The sequence below is a fragment of the Polyodon spathula genome, chromosome 2 (assembly GCF_017654505.1).
Source record: "Polyodon spathula isolate WHYD16114869_AA chromosome 2, ASM1765450v1, whole genome shotgun sequence".
Classification (NCBI taxonomy): domain Eukaryota; kingdom Metazoa; phylum Chordata; class Actinopteri; order Acipenseriformes; family Polyodontidae; genus Polyodon; species Polyodon spathula.
The window spans coordinates 29,517,647-29,540,486 of NC_054535.1; the positions used below are offsets into that span (position 1 = coordinate 29,517,647).

A 22,840-nucleotide genomic window follows, 5' to 3' on the forward strand; every position below is an offset into this window, starting at 1 on the left:
ACTGCCGTTATGCATTTACCTTTTTTAGATATGCTTTTTGTGACTCACATGCACATGTTATTTGGAGATGCTTGAATAACAAGAACACACTCTATTGCAGTGCTATTTGTTTCAGAAATATGTCAAATTACTTGTAGATTATTTTCCTAATTGAAATATGATATCGGTTGTATTACATTTAATTTACAAGATATTCTCATATTTATTATAATGGTTTCTAAGTTTTGTATATAGCCAAATGTAAGTACATTATTTATAAGAATGCACTTTAGTAAAGGTTAGGTTGTGATTATGTGTTATAAATGGACTGTAGCCTTTTTTTTAATCTATACCAGTAAATGTTAAACAATTAAACAATGGTGATTTTGGAAGAATAAATACTTATTAATAAATCCAGCGTGTGTGTGTGTGTGTGTGTGTGTGTGTGTGTGTGTGTGTGTGTGTGTGTGTGTGTTGGGAACTGAAGATCTAAAAAGTTTGGAACCTCCAACTGGAGATTTTTTTTTTTTTTTAATTCATATTACTTTGCTGACATTATTTAATACTTCATTTCCATTTAGGGGTATGTGGGGAGAATTGAAACTACAGAGCCATATCATTGTGGACAGCACCTTGTATTTCTTGGAGGTTTGCTACCCTTTACTGTAATTGAGCAATATAATTGTGTAAGACAAATTAAACAGGTGCCCATCAGAAAGATTCATCTTCTTCAAAAACAAGTTGGGTGTCAAAACACTTTCCTCCAAACAACAAAATGTAGGTCGCTGATTTATTTTTGGAAGGTTTGAGGGTTGGAAACATCCAATGTGATCCAGTAGTTAAAGTTCAGGGCTTGTAACGAGAAGGTCACTGGTCCAAATCCCACCTCTACAACTGACTGACTCACTGAGTGACCCTGAGCAAGTCACTTAACCTCCTTGTGCTCCATTCTGCAGATGAGATATTAAGTCAATGTCCTTGTAAGTGACTGCATATAATGTGATGGTGGGCCACTAAGAAAGGCACTATATAAAAATAATGATATTAAAATACATTGTTTGGCTATTTAGCTGTGAACATGTTGTATTTATTTGAAATCAAGCTTTAAAACTGTGTTTCCTTTTTCTTTCTACAGAAAGTGAGTGAGAAGGTTGGTGGATCAGAAGGGACCAAACTTGATGATGAATTCAAAGAAATGGAAAAGGTAAGTGCTTTTTTTTTTGTTACACAGCAAGGCTTCTTTTGCTGGGTGAGTGATAATTTTATTATAATAAATCGTTATTTGGAGATTAAATTGAGTCAGTCAGATAGACCTCCGACATCTGAGTATATGGCAGCAAGCCCCAAACAGAAATTCAGATTTTCAGGAATGAGTTCAATCATTTTAAGGGTATAAAACTAGCAAGCAAGACAAAAATGTAAGTACTGCACAACTATCTTACTTCCAAAACTCACATAAGGCAGAATAAAACACTGTGTAAACAAAACTACAAGCAAAAGGTGTCATGAAGACAGCGAGCACTGTTCTGCTAATCAAAGGAGGTCCCGCTGACACACCTCACTCTTATACTTTTACATATGATCTAAAATCCCAAAACATATCCTTATTTGTTATACAATTAAGCAAACCCACAGTCGTCAGCGATTTCAGTTTGTCTCCGTGTGGCAGAGCAAAAGCCCTGCTTGTTTAAATAGTGTGTGTGGGAATGTATAGTTGGCAGGGGTGGGGTTAATTCTGTCCCTTCCAACAATCAAAGGTGTGGCCATTCCGCAGTTAGGTAATTGAGTGCTAATTTGGGAATGGCCATCTATATAAGGGAGCAAAATACTTTGTTTGAAGGAGGAGCTTGGGGGTAAGTGATTTGTGTACTGTTTTGCAACTTAGCTCTCAACTCAGCTCTTGCCAAGATAAGCACCAACTAAGACATAGCTTATTTTACTGTAAACTAATGTGATCCATCTGTTTTTCCTTCCATCTGATGATTTATGTATCCTTCTACCTGGTGTTGATGGCTGAAGTGTAATGCTGGCTCCAGGGATCAACCTATTTTACCTCTCTGGCACATCAGCACACACAACGGTTGCTATGCTGGCTCCAGGGATCAACCACAGGGCGGTCTCCCTAGCACATCAGTATGACAACTGTTTGGACTGAGCTGAGTAGGGTACTTCTTTGGGGTCTTCAGATGGGCACCTTCCATTCTTGATGTTTCGTTGACTAGCCCACGACACCTTAAGAGGGCTCGACAGTGATTCTGGCATCCCAGAATCACCCCTCTCTGTCCCCCACTCAGCTAAGCCCAGCTTACTTACCATCCTTTACATCAACATTTTTTTTTTACGTTTGAGGTCCCTAACCAGAATCTTTTCGTCTCAACCAGAGTCAGTTGCTGCTTCTCTCTGCTGCTTCGGATAAGTTCTTCACAATGTGTTGCAACTCTTGACCACAGTGCATGTGCAGAACTGGTATTTCTAAAAAGCAGTGGTAACTCCTCTATAAGATATTTTGCTGAAGCAAAATATATCTTTAGAGCATTTTTAATGTTTAATACCAAATACAGTGACATCTGTTGTGAAAAAGTAAATATCTACAGAACCATTCTGCTTCATGAAATTAGTGTCAAAATGACTGGAAATTCATGACCTGCTTTTCTTATTGTTTAGTGCAGAAAATTCAGATTGAATGCTATTTTTTTCCCATAACAACATATACAATCCAGTTCTCCTCAGTCTTTTACTTCAGATGTGTTTTCACACTTACCAATCAATTGTCAGGTTACCTACGGTACAGTATTTGCATAAAACAAGCTTCTCTCAAATTATCAGAAAAAATAACTATTAGAGGCAAAATCACTCAATTCATGAGGTGAGTGGTGTGGGTGAAAGTACAATGTCCAGACATCAGTTCAATGTTCAAAAACAGTCCGTATTTATTAAATGAATAAATCCATCCCTCTACCAGCAATGGTATCGGTGGGTGTGGCAAAGTGGTTTGTAGTGCACATGTGTAGAGATGATGCAGTGCTCAGGAATGATTTAAAACAACACAGGTCACGGTTAAACAGCTCTTTATTGGCTGATAAATAATAATGACTGGCTCTACACACCAATGTGTATCGCTCAGTTAAACCATGAGGTTCAGTCCCAAAATAATAATGCAGTAATAATACTACACAACCCAGACACGATCACTTATAGTGAGTGCTGTTTGTGCAGCTGGTGCTATACAACAATTGTGAAACAGTGGTGCAGTGTATTCTGGGTTCGGTGCTGGCCTTTCGTGACAGCTCCCGACTAGTGTTAGCCGTCTAACAATGACAAACAATGACAGTTAGAACAACAAAACAAACAAAACACTCATGGTTATTTTATCTATGTACTCCTTTTACAGGTCCGTCCGTCACCATAACAAAGGAACAGATCGCTCAGCCACATCCCCTCATATACCTTTAGCCACGCCCCCTTTGGTAGCGAGTGCAATCACGCCTCTTCCAATCCATGACTGACACATCACCTGCTTTTTGTATTGTGGCTTCACACCCTTTTTGGATGTCCGTCTTCCGAACGATCCTGGATGAACTGTCAAACCATCCAGTCCAGGGCACACTGTTCCTGTTGTACATTGCCCTCACAGGTCAGGAGGGAGTTTGTTGACTCAGATTCATTCACTCTCTGTCACAGGGGGTTTACAGCAGGATTGCAGTCCTAAAATAATAATAATAATAATAATAATAATAATAATAATAGTAAATCCACATGGTGCATGGCAAATGCTCTCCGGTGTGGTGCTTGTTGTGCTCGTTGTGTCATGTTCTGCAGTGATTCAAGTGCTTCGGGTGGTTGTGCTCACTGATGACAGCTCCCTAGCTCCTAGGACTGTGCAACACACAACAAAACAAAACAAACAAACAGCGCTCTAGCTCTCGTTTTCAGCATAAGGGGCAGTACTCACGTATCTGTGCCCCCTTTGTGCTACCAAACTCTTCCCTGTGATCAGCTCGGCAGCACGGTCTATCCAATTGCTGCCTGCCCCGCAGCTGATCACAATGGATTTGTTTATTAGCAAACTCTCAGCTATGCGCTTACTTCATCTAGTCTTACCGTCTAGTCGCCCCGCTATTTAAAAGAAATAGCGAAAATATTTTGCAGAGAACACATCACATCATAAATCCTTTAACCACCTGTTTTAACAATAAAATCTCAGCTGTTTGTCAAAATAAAATCATCAATGTAGTTAAAATGTGCAAACGTACAGTAATACTAAGAGGTCAATTGCATTTTGAATAACCCTAACATAAAAGACTGGTATTGCAGCTGTTGCTTCATAAACACAGAATAATTCTGTTCACCCACTATGACAAAATCCACAGACAAATTCTTAAAATTTAATTGAAAACAATGCAGTAATGTCCTCAACCTCTTTTCTTCTGGCAATGTTGATTGTGCCTATTCCGAAAATCATGCTGCTGTGGTCTGGTCTGCCCATTTTAGTTTTTATGAATGTCTTCATTGAAAACAGCTACATGTTTTTAACCAAACTAACTCTAAAACATCTATCCAGAATGCAAATCCTGAATTATTAAATTAATCAAACACGTCTAGAGCTGATTAACTCAATTTGGGAATTTGGAAAACAAAGATGAACATACAACAGCTTCATTAATCAGTACCATGTGATATAGTGTCTTTAGGCTATGGAAATGTAAAATGAAAAAATTAAAAATTACAATTATTAAACTTTCTTTTAAAGTTTATAAGCTTGTACATGAGTTTGGATTCACAAGTGGTAGTTTTAGCAAAATATGGCTTTTTGCCAATTCTTTTTTGTTTTCTAAAGCTTTTTTTATTTTTAATCATAGTATAATGTTAGTATATATTAAACCAGACAACAAACACTAAACCCCTTTTCTACCCCATTTAAATTTTAAGCTTACGTAAATAAAAATCTATTGATTCACCCACCAAATAATTTTTGATTTGTAAGAAATAATAAAAAAGACCAACAATGATCTTAGTTATTTTAGACAGTTTATTTTAGTTTGGCATTTCTCAGGACTGGCAGGATGCAGACTGCTTATTTCTCTCCCTGTCTACTCCACAGTTCTTGTGAACTCGACGAACGCAGGTACCTTCCATGCATTGAAAAATGAAACTGAGCATATAATTTATTTTATCATAAAGACTATGACTCGGATCAAGTATAGACTTTTGGGCCGGGACTCAAGTTGGATTGAATTTTTTCTTGCAGGGACTCCAGTCGAGTCATGTGATGACAATGACTCGAGTCAAGTCACCGAAAATTGCGACTTGAGTCTGACTCGAGTTGAGACACTGACTCGAGTCATTACAACTCTACTTGTTGTGCTGCTGTTCCTTTAGCCCAGTTGTAGAGGCTGTTGGGATCCCCTCTCTCATATTTCTGTACTAATTTTGTAAACTGCCCTTGTCTAGTTGTTATCACAGATTAATGTGTTTTGTTACCATTATAACATAATATTTTCTGTGTTTGTGTGATGTGTTTAGAAAGTGGACATTACAAGCAGAGCTGTATTGGAAATTATGACCAAGACAACAGAATATCTTCAGCCCAACCCAGGTAACAGAATCTTCATATTGCATACATCACACATCACATTACTACACTGATTAATGCAAAAGTGTAATTATTTTTCTGTAGTTCCTGCTGGGTATGCCCATTCCTGCAGTAGATAGTGAAGGCGGGTGTACTCTAGAGAACTGCTTGTCCAATTCAGATGGAACTTGTTAAGAACATTCTTTAGCACAAGATATTAAAAGTATCAGAGAAGCGCTTCTTCAATTGTGATGAAATGTAGCACAAGCTATTGAGTATCAACACAAGTTGTACTCAAATGTACAGGTTCATAAACAACGTAAAGGAATGTTTTAATTATTAACATACATTCTTTTGGCTTCAGCTGCAGCCTTGCCTCTATAGCATCCAGTAGACATAGATAGTACTATTGAGATAGTACTGATACTGTAGTCTGCAGTGCCCTATTCCCTCTTAACAATAGAAACAAGACACAAAAACTAGTATAGCAACAGCCAATTCTAAAGTGTTGTGTAATTGTTCATTTTTTCATGAAAATGTCAGGTCAGTCCTAGGCAGTAAAATAAAGGTCTTGTTTGTTGAAGCTTTTGTCAAAAAATTCAACATATGCTGAACTTTAGTTATTATGTAAATAATTTAGAAAAACAGTTCTAAAAGGTTTTTGTTCAGAGCCTCTAAGTCAGGGGTGTAAAACTTGTTTGGTTTGGCAGGCCTGATCCGATACCCTGGTGCTTGATCATATGTAGCATATTTACATTCCCCTAAATAGCACATATTGATTCTTTCACTCACTGTCACCTCTTAGAACATGTGTGCAAACATACCTCCAGCGGGTTCCTTTGCATGAGCAGATGAAATTGTCATATTGGTGTGTTGCTGTCAATCACCAACCACGTGGGTGAGACGGCAGTGCGTCAGCTGGTTCGAGTTACGACACCAGTGATACCAGAAAAAGAGTTTTAGTTCTGATTTGTAAGTTCTGTAGTGACAAGTGTCACCATGTCTTTATCCGTGAAGAGAAAGGTGGATCAAGAGGGCCGTGTGTTTCAAGAGAAATGGGAAATTTCATATTTCTTTGTGGACATGAATAGAAAGCCAACTTGCTTAATTTGTAAGCGACGTGACGATTGTTGTGAAATGATACAACTTTAAAAGTCACAATATGAGGGTCCCCGAGTGGCTCATCTGGTTAAAGCGCTGCCGCTGGGGGTGCAGGATGTCACACAGCTTGGATGGTGCCAGTTTGCGTCCAGGCTGTGAAAAGAGGCCGAACTTTGCTGGGGACTCTGAAAGGGGTGTCACATTGGCTCTGATTCTCCCAGGGTCAGGGGTGGGAAATCAGCAGAGACTCCTTCTCCTCATCATACAACAGTGAACCCTACTGGCCAGACACCGAGCACATTCAGAGTGGATAAAAAGCAGGGCTGATCTCTGTTCTCTGGGATTGGTAGCCCGCCTACATCTGCTCTGGATTGCTCGGCGTAAAAGCGATTCTGGCGTTAGGCTTGTGAGATCACAGGACGCTCACACGCCCTCAGAATGTATATGCTGTGTGGGGACTCACTGCGGTGAGGAGAAAAAAACATAATTGAATATTCTAAATTGGGGGAAAATAAATACAAATAATAATTGGTCACTAAACTAAAAAGACACTGAAACAAACCATTGCAAGAAATATGATAAATATACAGGAAGTTACCTGAAGATAGATAATCAGAATTAACAGTCATTGAAGAAGCAGCAATCGATGTTTGCTAATGCTTGTATCATAAGTGATGCTGTTGTTAAGGTGAGGTATGTGATTGCTCAAAAAATAGGTGTTTATTCAAAACCATTTTCGGATGTAGAGTTTTTAAAGAAATGCTGCTAAAAGCTGCTGAAATAGTGTGTCTTGAGAAGCGGGAAGCTTTGTCATGAATATCAACAAATCAAAATGTAATTCTGAGCTAACTTAACTCGAAGACACACACAACTCGAGCTATCCTCAGCCAAGTCATTTGCTCCAGATGTTGATGTGCTGGTTAAAGCAAAGAGGTCCCAGGTATCAGGAAGCAGCAGTAGCAGTCATTAGTACTCATTGACTTTGTCTTTTGGTGAGTGTTAAATAAAAAACATTGATCCGTGTCTATTTATATTTTGTGATTTATTTATGTATTTATTTGTTTTTTTTACCTGTGTACTATTCCTATTGAATAAAAAAATGATATTCTGCAGTATTCTGTGGGATGGATAACATCTCTCTGGGGCCGGATTCGGCCTGTATTTTTGATAGTAAGCATTTTTGATAGTAAGCATTCCAGGTAATAGACACATAGAAGTTCCCCCAGTGTGTGTGTGTGTGTGTAGTGTTGTTGTCAATGACACATTTTATGAAACATGTTTACTGACCTTGTAAATTACAATTAGGGGCTAACTATGGCTGACTAACGTTAAAGAGTGCAAAATAAACAGGATGCCCACATCCATATTGTGGTCAAGCACTGGGACAATGTGAAAAATCTGTCGAAATGATCCTACTAGTTTATCACTCTGATATTGTAGATGGTCATTAAACAGGTACGGTAAGAATCAGACACGACAGCAAAGTAAACTGTGCCTTACACTTATGTCAGTGTTCAGCTATCCTTCCCTCAGCTGACAGTAGCCCCCATTCCCCCTCCCAAATCTCCAGTTCTCCCTTCTATTATCCCCAGCCAGTACAGTGCAGGTTTGCCACTGGAAGATGTCCAAGCAGCACTCGCCCAGAGTGATCTTCTGTATTTGGAAATTCACATTCCATTGTGTAGATCTGAACTTTGAATTAATAGGGACAGGAGAGCTTAATCTGCAGGGATTTAAAAAACAAAACAAAACAAAAAAAACTTTTTTTCTCTCATTCTATATTCTGGGGCCAACCTATTTTCTGACAGGGGACCATTAGCCCCATTATATTCTACTTTGGTAACTTTGTTGGAGAAAAAAAGCTTTGAGAATTTAGCCAAAACTTATGTTTCATATTTTTACTTCCTGTGTATATAGTGTAGGGATACACCACAAACGTCAAGCCTCTTGAGTAAAATGACCACAGTACTCCATGAATGTTTAGTATGATGTTTATATTGCAAGTAAAATGTGACACAAAGAAAGATGTTTAAACCTACATAAAACAGCTGAATTCTGGATCTTCGTTTCTTCATTTGGAACAGTACAATTCACCTTGTCATTTTGTCATAGATTTGAATCAATGCAAGATAGATTCCAGAATGAAATCCTGCACAAAAAAAGTTCACCTAGCAGTTCTGAATATGAAAAAGTTATTCAAAGCTCTCAAAACTGTTATATAATTTGATATACCCTGTATGAAATTCACCATTGCAGACATGTGAGAACATTGTTTTACATGTTCAGTGCATATTGGTTTTCCACATGAGTAGTGTTTTCTTTTCAGTAAAGAACATTGCGTTGTCACAGCCAGCTTGTTTTCAAGAAGGACAGTGAAGACAGCAAGTCACCAGTTACTATTTTATACTTCACATTAAATTACACAAACTGTCATTATGTAGAAAAAGGGGTAAGGACTGATAATGAAGAAGGCTTATGCTCAGCCTTCTAATCATGAATAACCCATGGGCTTCTGAGACTACTTCAAGGGTTATTCATGAATCTCATCCATAAAGTAACATAGACTCCTGTTATAAAACAAGCTCTCTTGCACATAAAATAGACATCTACTCCAGTATTGTAAACAAAGCCAGGATGTTTCAGAATATTGTAGGAATAATCCTCAAATAAATATTTTAAACTTTTTACATACATTATAAAAGTGATAACACCTGAAATTTTAAGGCACATCTTCTCGTATCTGTAATTTAATACACAGAGTTACAGTAGAAACATTCCCTTACTTTGCCTACTTAAATGGAATGTTTCATACCTGCTTTATTGCTGATTCTGCTTATATTGAGACCTACAAAAACTATTTCAGAAATAAAAAGCTTCTGAAACACTTTTGAAATCTGATTCTGGGGAAATCAGGTGATAAAGTATGTTAGCATTGTGCTCTTCACTGAAGCCCATAGGCAAAGCAATGTGCCCTGAGGCTTGTGCACCCCTAATATTCTTCCCAATCTCACTTCCTCACAATCATCCCTGTCTAAAGCCTAAACCATTATGCCCCTCCAAATGTAATCTCCCATGGTGGGGATTTCAACTTTCAATCCTGGGCTAGTTTCATCTCCATTAATTTAGTGTTCATCCTAATAATTTCCTAAAATTAATTTAGTGCTCATCCTAATAAAATCCTAAAATCTTGTTTTTCCAGCAAATGTTCTGAATGGGATGGTATATGTGATTCCTTGATCTACAAGTAAATAGAATGTGCCCACTGAAAAAAAGTCCATATTTAAAAAAAAAGTTCTTCTCTTCTAGCCTCTAGAGCCAAGCTGAGCATGACCAATACCATGTCCAAGATCCGGGGTCAGGAGAAAGGTCCTGGATATCCTCAGGCCGAGGCCTTGTTGGGAGAATCCATGCAGAAATTCGGAAGAGAACTTGGGGAGGAGTCAAGTTTCGGTAAGTGAAAATGTTACTCCATGTCATACCATCATGATACCCCAAGTGTGATTCTTCACAGAATGTCAGGATTAAAAATAAATAAATAAATAAAGCCTTGAACACACAACACACCATTCTTTTTTATGGTATGTAAACACTTTACATCTATATCATATTTTAAAAATAGAACCGAGGTGAGGAACCCTTATAGATTCCTGTATAATGTTGGAAATGTAACGATGAAGTTGGATTTTCAACATACAATATAAATTACAGAAGGTAATTAAATGCGACAGTAATTTTCCTAGTAAAAACATAATTTAGAAATGGGTACCTGTCCTCATTTATTCTATATTTAAATCTAAATTATAAGCACATTTAAAATAAGTCTAGTAAACTAAAAATTGGGGGTTTAATCTTTCAGCTAAATTTTGATTCCATTCTTCTGGAAGTGTCTGATTCCCCTGGTCCCATGGATGTGTAAAATAAAACTTTATCACAGGTCTCTTAGGTCTGAATCAATATTATGCAAGTATCTGTGGTAATTCCACTATATATTACTGCTGGAACAAAAATAATGATAATAATAATTGAGCAAAAAAAAATGTGTTTAAGTAGGGACAAAAAGACAGCTGGAGTATACATAAGAAGATGGGACCCTGAACATGTGGCATGAGACACAACCAGGATGCTTATTTTATTTAGACATTGATCAGACATTACAGAGCCAAAGACCTGTTATGTAGTCAGTGAAGCGATTAGTTTGACAACTTTAGAAGATAGTTTGTATTTCTTTACTAATACATTGCTAGTGCTTGTGCTCTTACTGCCCTGTGGAGGAAAGCATTGAGTTGATGAGTCCTTGTACTGGAAAAATATTTCACAGGTTGTGGAAGGGGTGTGGGTAATTCACTGATTAGGAGACAGACAGGTGTACTTGAAAACACCACACAGGTGCCCAGTTTTATTTTTAGACAGTTCTTACTTTTTCCGGCAGAGGGCACTGTTGACCGTGGGCTGCCTATCAACGATGATAGACAGCACCACGGAAATACCACAGCTGGTACGTGAACAGGAAGGGCACTCGCAGGTGCTCAAAGAAATAATAATGAAAACAGAAGGCGAAAAGAACAATGGAAAATAAAACAGTAATAAAACTACAAATAAAAGGTGGTGGTGCTGCACTCGGCAGCGTTATCCCGGTCGCCGCTACCCGCACGACCCGGATCACCGTCCTACTCTCTCGGCTATCTAGCCTGCTCTTTCACAATACGCCGGGGTCTGCCCAAGGGTTCCCCGCTCTCTCTCTCTCTCTCTCTGTCTGTCTCGCTGTGGTTCTTTATTTTTCTCCCGGCTGATTCCCGGTCCCGAATCAAAGCGTCCGCACTCTTAGCGCGTCTAAGTGGGCAGACCTGAGGAAATAACAGAGCGTTATTTTATAGGACCGACAATCACCCAAGACCCGCCTCTCGGCCATTCAGAGAGGGGGAAAGTCCACACACACACTTTCCCACCTCCCCGTGTCACTGCCATGACTCACAGGCGGTTATTGGGCGACTGCCGCCCTCTTCCTGCAGCCCGTGAACACGCCAGCAGAGTCAGCACAGATCTCGCCCTGCTACACAGGTACATGTTTTTCTTTTTAGAGCATGCTCAGTAGAGCACAACACATTACAAACACTGCAGAATGACATGAGAAATAATGACATTGTAATAATTTACACAAAATTAAAAGGCTGCCTTATATTTAAGTACCACGTCTTGCATTCACGCCTCTGGGTCTAACACAGGACAGACCCGCTCCCCAGAGTGTATCTGGAGCTGTGATTAGCTGGCGGGGTAACCTTGGAAACCAGTTGAATCATGATGTGTCCAGAATTTCTAAGGTTTGGTGCACTTAAAGTGTTGGACCATTGCTCTCCTCACGCTTTCTAAAAATGAGTGCCCCAGAAGCAGTTTAGAGTTTAGTAATGCAAGGGAACAGATGCATCTGTATTTGTTGCACTGCATTTTATCACAGTTTGAACTGGTCTTTAAAACATTACCATTGTACAACATCATTAAAACATGTGCTGTACTATTTACATCAGAGAATGTGTTAAGAGTCCTCCAATAAAATAATTCCCTAGTGAGCTTACAAGCAGGAAGCAATGGTTTGTTATAGTTAGGCTAACTACTTTTCGATATTAATCAGTAAAGCTCGCTAAATGTCAAATTTCCCAAAAATATGAGTTTGACTGAAATAAATTTATATATAGGATAATGTTGATGTTGATGTAAGGTTAATGTTGTTTTATATGTTTTTATGGTGGTTTAGCTGTAGGTTTTTTTTCAGTTCAATTTGCAGTACTTTCTGTATTTTTTGTTTGTTTCACAATGTGTTGTTTAACAGAATGGGTTAGAGTCTCAAAAAAGCCTTTACTCCAAATCGCGCATTAGCGCAATTTGTATCTAAAAAAAAACCAAACAAAAACAAACAAACAAACAAAAAAAAAAAATACAATTACATATAGAAAGAACAAGTGTTTCAGTTAACAGTCTTAGTTGGTAACTTTATTGGGTGTTTATCTCCTTTCTGATTTTATTTTTTCTGTTGGCGATTCAGAGTAAATAGTTTTGAGAATTCAACCCAATGCCTGATAGAATGCTTCAGCCAGGTAACAGTGGAGACAGGCAGCCAGAGGGAGAAGTCAGCACTTACTTCACTTGCTTCCACCAGTCAAACAGCGATTTGAATATAAAGTCCAGCAAATTAAAAAAAAATAATAAAGGGGTATGTGCATATGTAAATAATTGGTTCCTATCTTTAATGTTTTGTCATTCCTTATGCATAGTAGGTCTTAAATTCTACGTGTTTAAGTCAAAAACAGTCCTTCAGCAGTGCTGTTACCAGTTGGAAGTTATTGAAATAGCAGCTTCATGTTGCTTTCAAATATAATCTTGGTTTGCAATATGTGTTTTTACCAACAATAGAATATTATGCCGTGTTAGACATACATAGGGAGTGTAGTAAATCTTTATCCATTTGTTTATTATATTTGTGGTCGTTACATTGTCTAAAGCCTGTACAATATTTATGAACATGGGCCAGGAGGGAGATGTTTAGCTGCCTGCTTATCTTGGTTCATGTCATAAAACTTGTATGCATGCTTTGTTGCAAAAATTATGCTTCAGGTTCGACAAACAACACTTACCTCACTGAGTTGTTATTGCCAGCTTTGTATCTTGCCCTACATAAGATTGAGTAAAATATTAAGCCAAGGACTCCATCGCAGTATGCTCTACATACTGAGAGAAAGGCTCATTTTCCTTAGTGAACACTATCTCTGCTTCTCAAAACAACCTCACCATCCTGTGGCCATGTTTGAGATTGCTGCTAATTTTGAAGAAATACAAATTCAGGTAAAGACATTTAGTTTGGCAAAGAAGAGGACATCTAGTTTTTACTTTTTTCTTTCAGTATTTTAGATTTTCTGTCAGTATGTTTTATATCTTATTATAGTTAGGGTGACCAGATTTTCAAAGCTCAAAACCGGGACATATTCTTAAATAATTAAAGATTTACTAAACCATTAAAATATAGCTTATTTTAATGGTTATCTAAATAGCCATCCTCTCACTTTTTTTTAAGCAGCTAGCCAATTTCAGGACTAATTTGTGGTTAATTAGTTTAAGTAGATATATTGGGCAGGACTTTCAAAAAACAGTGTTATTGTATTGAACTCATGGTATAGCAACAAGAGCTTTAATAGCAAGTGACTTTCAAAGGAAACATGTTAATTAAATCAATCAGTTAATGCTTTGAAATTGAGTTGATTAAGTCATTAATGAACGTATTTCTCGTTAAAAAGCTTAATTGTCGCAAGTCACCTACATTGCTTCCTTTCTTCCCAACTAGATGAGGGGAACTCATTAATCATAAAGCTTGTTAACGAGATCAAGAAAAATGAATGGAAGCATAATTCGCTGTTATGGAAACTACCAGCATACAACGAGACGGCTCTCTCACCAGCGAGCAGCAGCCAAATGGAAATAAAAAATACAAATAGGAATATTTATGTTGTATATAATTTGTAAACTTCATTTCAAATTGGGCATTTTGTTTAGAGCACTTCCCATATAAAATGCTGGTTTATGATTATCTGGCGTGTGGGTAAGAATTGGACGGCAAGGATTAAAAATAAATAAATAAATAAACCCCATTAGTCATTTATCCTCATTCTGGGGGGATATTTTGCCATAGATTATTATATACAGCTCTTTTAATGTGAATTTTACAAACTTTTTTTGGTTAAAAAGAAAAAAAATATACCGTAAACCACCTATGTATATTGGTTGGAATTTATTTTCTTATCTTGACATCTATTTCTGTCTGTATTTTAGAATGTATGATTGTAGGCTATAAATAAGTACGTTTGAAGTGCCATTTGTGTTTGTAATTGTTAGCTATGTTGTACATGTATACCATGTTTGGAACATTTCATTATACAGTATATTTATTAAGCTTTTAAAATCATGATAAAACTCCCTATCCAATACACAATGTGTTTATAATTAATTGTTCTGTGACTCTTCTAATGATGCATTTTCTCTGGTACTCTTTGCTTGCCTCTGCAATAAATAAACTCAACATGATTAGAAGTAGCCACCAAACACTTACAGTATTATAAGAACATGTTATATGCATACAGACATGTGAAGGTGAGTGTACATTGTACAAAAAGTGTTGGGGGAGTCTGATAACATTAAATATGTTTAAGCAAATTCCATGTCAATGATCTCTATGACATTCCTAGTGGATCTTTGTGCCCTTGTAAGCCTGTTCTTCGTTCTTGTGTGGACACAGAAAAGACACAGGTGTTAAAAGCTAAGGACATATTGCAAATCTACAGTCACAAAAACGTTATTATAATATCTAATATGCCATTTTCTATACCAAGATTTCAGTTGTTTAATTCAAATAGAATATACAGTAAATGTCAGCTGTCATATAATGTACATATGCAGAAGTCAAATAGGCTACAGTTACATTGATAATTTCTTGATACACTTCGTAACTATAGAAAAGGTTGGAATATTTTCATAACTACAAATATTAAATTATCTAGGTTGTCGGTAAGAAATTAACTCTGGTCCTGTACACTCTCTCTCTCTATCTCTCTGTATCGTCAGCCATGGTCTGTTAAATTTCTGTTTCAAGGTGAGTTATATACTGTTTTGTTAATTAAAACCCTCCTTTTCCAAGTGCAAAATAAGTCCTGATAAATTATGACAACATGGATTTGCTTTTAAATTCCTATGCAAACAAAAAAAATAGTCGCAAGAAGCACTGCTTGTTAAGATATTAACATAATTTCGGAAATCACATTAGGAAGATTATTTAATAACGAAATCGGCAAAACGACTGATTGAAAATGCAAAATCAATGCTACAGACTGATTTCTTGATTAACACTGGAGTTAATTCATTTTATATTGAGTTAAATAATAATAATAATAATAATAATAATAATAATAATAATAATAATAATAATAATAATAATAATAAATCATTAAAACTACATTTACGTTTTGGCATTTCTGTTGTTTTTTTTTTTTTTTTTTTACTCACTGCATCAGGATGGCTGTATTTATTAATGTTGTTTAACCTGGTGGATTCAGGTGCTTGTACCCATTCACTGCACTGCCTAGTGTGTGGGCCAAATCATGCCAGAACTAAGCAGCTACAAAATTACTGTGTTACACATAATTATAGATTCATATTGAATATAAAGTAAATGAAAATGCAAGGCGCACTAAGCACGTATGTCTGTGTTAATCACTATTAAAATCGTGTTCTTGATTACCTTAGTACCTTATTTTTTATTTTATTTTGTTTTCACTGCATGTGCCGTAAACTAAAAGTGGTTGTTTACGTTATTTTGACAAAAGGTATTTAGTGTGTCGTGCTACATGAAGTGGTTGAAAATCTGGACTTTTTAAGGGTTTTAAGCAAAATGTTGGGACACCAGGACCTTTGATGGAAAACCGGGACAGTTCTGGCTAAACCAAGAAGTCTGATCATCCTAACTATAGTCCGCTATAGTTATGGATGAACACAGAATGTTCCTCAATAAATCAAAATTTGTAAAGCTAATTTTCTTTTTAAAGGTACAGTAGATGGTTCCACTTATGTTAAAGGACAGCCAGTACTCATTTTATTTATTTACTATGATTTGTGAATTTAGTGCAGATGAAAGACTGACTACCCCTCACAGCTGACCTCAGTACTGACCTGAACACCCATGCCATTGAAGCCTGGGTCTCTCACAAGCAGCAAATGTGTTTGGTTATTGTGATGTGAACTATTGTCCACAGACCAGCTGATACCCCTTTACTAATTTCAACTGTATCATGACTATTTGCATGCCCCAGATTCAGACTGCCACATATCTCTGTGATAACTAAGTTTTTGGGGTGCATTTTGGTCAGGGTGGTCCTATATATTTGTGTGCTTAACAAAAGCAGATCAACATCAACAGAAGAACAGATTACCAATCTGAGCTATAGGTATGGGAGGTTTACCTTTGACTGTTTTCCAGGCCTCGCTCTCATCGATGCTGGTGATGCCATGAGAGAACTTGCTGAAGTGAAAGACGCTCTGGATATGGAAGTAAAGCAAAACTTCATTGACCCCTTGCAGATCCTTCACGACAAAGACTTAAAGGAAATACAGGTAATTAAAAACTTTGATATTTGATCATTAACAACCTAATTATTATTATTATTATTATTATTATTATTATTATTATTATTATTATTATTAGTGTTTATTTATTTATTTGGCAGGCGCCTTTATCCAAGAGATATTGGCTTCAAACTCGGTACACGACTGCATTCTATGATTCTAAGTCAAGCTTGATCATGTGTACAGGAGAAATTTGTGGCAGTTATTTTACAAAACTGTGTAAATGTAAGCATAAGTGAGTGAGACAGACCTGGTCTAACTTACTTCTAGTAAATCAAACTAAATTGAAAATCACAAACAGTGGCTGCTTGGTACAGGTCTGTAAAATCACACCAAACTTATCTTTTTAGAACTACTGAAAAAGGGAGGGTGGGGGGTATATATATGTACTGTGTACTCGATTTAAAATGGACACTGATTTGTTTTCTTGTTATTTAGCACCACTTGAAGAAGTTAGAGGGCCGACGTTTAGACTTTGACTACAAGAAGAAGAGGCAAGGCAAGCTTCAAGATGAGGAGATTAAGCAAGCCCTGGAAAAGTTTGACGAGTCAAAAGAGATTGCAGAGCAAAGCATGTTTAATTTGATAGAAAGTGATGTAAGAACCCTGTTTATTCAAGCTGCATGTGTTGCTTCATTAATATATATTTTATTTAAAAAAATGAACAGTAGTCCTCAAAACAAAAGCATCACTAAATTAGTCACTGCCAATGTGTTCTCTCAAAAAGCAGAGGCCAAGAATTGGGTTGGCAAGGAGACAAAAATGCTCTGTCATTCCCAAAAGGTCTGACCTGAAGCATGCTTGCTTGTCAGTGTGGGGAAAGATACATTGCCAGTGCTTGTGCTATCACTGCCCTGTGAAGGACAGCTTTGACTTGATTAGTCTTTGTACCTGACTAATATTTCAGTGGTACTGTACACATTTCTCTTTTAAGACTGTGCTCCGTAGAACGCAGCACACCATATAGAAACACCACTGAATTACAAAGTAAATAATTGTTTTTGCAATAGTTAGTGAGAATGTTGTTCATATATTAGTTCTTTGTTTGAGGTGTATGCTAGAAAAATATATTTATATTTAACTATACATTATAAAACCTATAATATACGATCCTGAACCTTCTGCCCTTGTTAACAGTATTCTGGAGAGTAAAAGATTAAAAACAACTAAATAAATACGCAATGTGGCATGGACTGCAAAGGATGGAAAGGCACTGAATCATTTATGTTAGCAGAATGGCTCAAATGGTATTTCTGTCCTTGCTAAGCATCAGCTATAGCTTTGAAATAATGAGAAACTTAAAATGATGAGAAACAGAAAGGGGAGTGGAAAGACTAACAAAGCAATTGCACACCCTGGGTTTTCAAAGCAGATCGAACAGGTCAGCCAGCTGGCGGCTCTGGTGCAGGCGCAGGTGGAGTACCACAGGCAAGCCACAGAGATTCTTCAACAGCTGTCCAGCAAGATAGAGGACAGGTCAGTTCATCAGGACTAATCCATACTGTAGTCTTTGATTATTAAATATCCATAAATACCAGAATACATGTTAACATCTTCGAGCATTATAAATGTATATTGTTTTCTATCATCCATGATGCGAAGGCCACACAAAAATAAGTATTCAAGCCAGGTTGTATTACTCACAGTACTGCATGGTAATGTTAATTTGTGCAAACCCGTTTCAAAGTGTGTTAAGTAAACACAGACAGAATTATGTAACTGTATAGCACTTATGTCAAACACATTACTCATTTTTTAAATGTGTAGAGGGTATACATTTTAAAACCTCAAACCAAAATAAAACATAACATTTGACTTGATGGCTCTTTGTCATGTAGAATAAAGGAGGCCTCTGCTAAGCCGAGGAAAGAGTACGTTCCCAAGCCTCGTTTGGTCATGGAGTTCACATCAAGTGAGGACCAGAATGGAGCTATAACTAACAGTGGATCTGCCAAGTCACCAGGTAATCGATAGCTTTATCATATCTGCAACTAAGTTATATAATGACAAAACTGACTACAGTAGGTTTAGCTGTTTAAAAAAAGTTAAGAAATAAACTTTTTTAGAGCTGTGCAAAGTTTTTGTTATTGTTTTACTCACCTGTAAGAAAGAAAAACAATTGTGTGCATCCAAATGAGATTATGCTGTCCTTATAAAGAAATTATCCTGTCAGGACACTACACTCTGATTGACTATCATATTATTGTTAATAAAACAATGAATAATCCTCTCCCAACACCAAAACCATAAACTTAAGGTCAGTATCTTATACTGCAGTCACTACACATCTAATGTAGCTCATGTTTGGCAGTGAATAAGCGTTTTTGTTACTTTAAAAAAAAAAGTGACCGGAGGTGCTGACTTCCTCAGTTCTCCTGACAGGAACATTTCATGGTACTTTGGTGAGCACTGCTGAGATTACAGTAGTTTTGCTTTCTTTTCTTAAATACTGTGGTGTGGAAGGGTGTGGATATTCACTGACACGGGAGACAGAAAAGTGTATTTGCAAAACACCGCACAGGTGCCCAGTTTTATTCTTTTTTTTGGTTTCTTTTTCAATGATTTCCCACGGGGCTGCTGCATTCTTCCTACAGCACCATGCATACGTCAGACGGTCAGCCCAGATCTCCCCTTTCACATATGGATACAATTCAAAATACACATGTATTACCTATACCTGTTACCATTTACTATTTTTACTACATGCAGTTTGCTCCAATTCTGTGATTGTGAGGATAGATATTCTTATATTAGCAATATGTAGTTAATAAATGTATTTCCTGATCATGTATTTTGTTGTAAGAACATGTATTAAATAGTGTCAAACATTTGTAAGTACAGTTTAGCTAGAGCGCAGTTAATATACCTGTATTTTGAAGTGTGTCCAATATATAAATCAAGAAAGGTTAATTGTGGGCCATTTTTATCAAATAATGTGTATTGAAAATTGTCATTTGTGTGAAAATGAAATTTGTTGGGAGAGTGAGACGTGAAACAAGTACAAAGCTGTATTTGTAATTTTCTAGACTAGCAATAAGCAACACAGATGAAGGAAAGAGCCATTACACCACTGTCAAAAACAGTTTTTTGGGGGCGCCTGGTAAAGCCACTGTAGTGTGCAGGATGAGTCATACAGTCCAAAGTTTCCTTGTCTTGTCTTTGCTGGGGATTCCTCAGGGAGTGTTTAATTGGGTTCTGCAGTAGGCAAAAAGAGCAGGGACTGTTTCATGTGTTTCACCCTACAAGCTAGGCCCCTGTTGATTTCAAACTAGTATGTTGACATACACTGTAGAGCATCCATATATAAAGAGCCAATTGGCTTGGTCGTGGGATCGGAGGACACCCACTGCCCTTCGATTCTCTTCCTCACTGAAAATGTGACTTAGCTTCATAATAAGGGCCATGGTGTTCTTCTGTTGGCTCATTATGCCTTAAAGGTGCGCCCCGTGTGCCTGACTGTTGCATGTTATTCCTTTCTCTCTAGCCCCAATGGACCAGCCTTGCTGCCGGTCTCTGTATGACTTTGACCCAGAGAATGAGGGCGAGCTGGGCTTTAAAGAAGGCGACATTATTATCCTGACTAATCAGATTGACGACAACTGGTACGAGGGGATGCTGCACGGCCAGTCGGGATTCTTCCCCATCAACTATGTGGATATCCTGGTCCCACTGCCCCACTAAGCAGTAAAGATTCTTCCTGAGCACCTACCCTGTTGCAACCATGCTGCTGCTTTGACCACATTATCGATGCTGACTGCCTGCCTCCATAATCGGTTGCTCAAATCTTAATCTTAATCTTAATCTTCTTCTTTAAACAAAGAAAGGGTCCAGTTGTTTAGCTGCAATAAACCACCAAGTCAGGTAACATATGGCTCAGTAGCCCTTCCAACCATCTAATAAAAGGAATAACACTCCAATGTGGGTATTAATGGTGGGGCTCAATCTCTGGCTCGAGCAGTGAGATTAACCACTGCAGTTACAGCAAGTTCTGAATTTGAAAAGGCACTATCGGTTGCCAAACAATATACCATCTAAGTTATTACCTTTTTAAAATGAGGCTCTGAAACTGCAGTTGTTTACAGCTACCTTCTGACGATTAGACATAGGACTGGGCAACCAGATAGTATGTGTAAATCCCCTTTCCCTTTAATTAAATTAAAATATACAAAGCACACATGATCCCTAATGGCTACTGTAGTTTTCCTATTGTATTTATCTTAAAGGCAATGGAAATGCCAGTGTTTGGCCCACTCAGATGTCATATTGTGTGTTTCATATTTACATTTCAGCTCGCACATAGTCATTATTATTAGAATAGTTCATTGTCAATGATACAAGTGGGAAAAGGACCAATAAAAATGCAGGATTATTTGGTTTCCGGGAGGTTGAGGGTTGATTTAAAATGTTTTAACTGAAGTGTTTTTTTTTTTGTTTGTTTGTTTTTTTCACTGTTTCTGGGGAAGAGATTTTGAGGTGTATCTCAAAATGACCAATACATTGAACCGTCATTGCTTAACTTCAGAGGGGACCTTACTTCAGTACAATACCAGGTCTATTTTTAATAACAAGGAAGCACAATTTTGAAATATTATTGGACCATACAGTGTTGGTGTAACATTTGGGGAAACTGTATATTGTGTACCGACAGATCATTCATGTATAAACTTTTTTGTTGTTGTAGTTCTTCCCTTTTTTGGACATTTCCTGTGAGTATTTTTGCTGTTTTTGTGATCAGAAACACTTGGTTGAAAGTCTGTGACCTGTAATTTTGTGAATGCTTTTATTTTATCATTTGTATGTTTATTATTTTTCATCCTGGGTGTACAATGATGCAACTAGCTTATCTTATTTCTGCAATAGTGGTAAATGTCCTTTGCTTGGTATTAATTTATATATAATATATATAATATATATATATAATATATATATTATATATATATTATCTATATATATATATATATATATATATATATATATATCTAAATATTTATTAAAGTTCATGTATTTGAAATATCCCCATTTATTTGAAAGCTTGAATATTTTTTTGTCCTATGCCGGATTACAAGAAAACATATTGCTTGATGTGGAAAAAATGATTTAAATAAACACTAAAGACCCAACTGTGGTTGTCCAGCTGCACTTCCTCAGATAACAACAATGAGTCAAACACTATGTTGCTTGAAGTCGCTTGCTGCAGCTCCAACTACTGTTCAGAAGGAACATTTAAGAAAAATGCCTGTAAATCTTCAAGCTGCAATTTCAATGGCAGTGTTCAATTTAATATCTATAAATAGTGCTTCTTCTTTTTAATCAATTCAATGTTTATTATTATGATTATTATTATTATTATTATTATTATTATTATTATTATTATTATTATTAATAATAATTATAATAATAATAATAATAATAATAATAATAATAATAATAATTTTTTTTAATTAATGCATTTTTTGTTTTTATTTTGTTTTAAGGAACTTTTTTAGGTCAGAGGCGGAAGGATATTTAATAAAAATTACTTTTTTGTTAATTAAAAAATGTCTGTTTTTTTTTTTTTTTTTTTTTTTACTTGCCGTGCCATCTCACAATTGAAGTCAAAGTAATATGTCCTGGAAAGTCATCTTCGTTATTAAGGCCATTCCTGTATTTAGCATTAAGGCCATCTTATCAAGCCTCTGTTAAATGAAGGTTCTAATAAGACTAACATTTTATTATGTATGTATTTACAGTATAATCGTAAATCTCAAAAACTACTCACTTCTAAATCTTTTGTAGTCATTTTTGTATTACTTTAGTATAAACACATGTTAATTTGGATTCATATGTTGTTTTTTTCTGACTTTATGTGAGCGAAAAGACACACATTTGCCCGTTTTCCCATTGGAAATAGTGATATTTTGAAATGTCACTGTCCTGGTCACAAAAGCAAAGTTTGTGTGGAATAATAGCCATTTTCTATACTTTTGAGGCATAAGCAATTAGGAAATAACACTTACTACCCAGGAACAAAAATTGTGTTACATAGTGTAA

The 22,840-nt window shown here is 36.7% G+C and overlaps 1 protein-coding gene across 3 annotated transcripts in view; it reads left to right on the forward strand.

The window, feature by feature from the left end:
* LOC121295061 (endophilin-A1-like) overlaps positions 1-21,679 on the forward strand; it is a 51,510-nt gene extending 29,831 nt beyond the window's left edge. For 2 of the 3 annotated variants that reach the window (XM_041219362.1, XM_041219380.1), the window contains exons 2-9: positions 1,115-1,183; positions 5,503-5,575; positions 9,959-10,102; positions 16,665-16,798; positions 17,249-17,407; positions 18,180-18,286; positions 18,649-18,773; positions 20,295-21,679. In XM_041219362.1, coding sequence (XP_041075296.1) covers positions 1,115-1,183; positions 5,503-5,575; positions 9,959-10,102; positions 16,665-16,798; positions 17,249-17,407; positions 18,180-18,286; positions 18,649-18,773; positions 20,295-20,491 — 1,008 coding nt within the window. In that variant the 3' untranslated portion in view covers positions 20,492-21,679. The remainder of the gene's footprint in view (positions 1-1,114; positions 1,184-5,502; positions 5,576-9,958; positions 10,103-16,664; positions 16,799-17,248; positions 17,408-18,179; positions 18,287-18,648; positions 18,774-20,294) is intronic. The other variant, XM_041219371.1, reaches the window with a different exon arrangement.
* Positions 21,680-22,840: the final 1,161 nt, after the last annotated feature.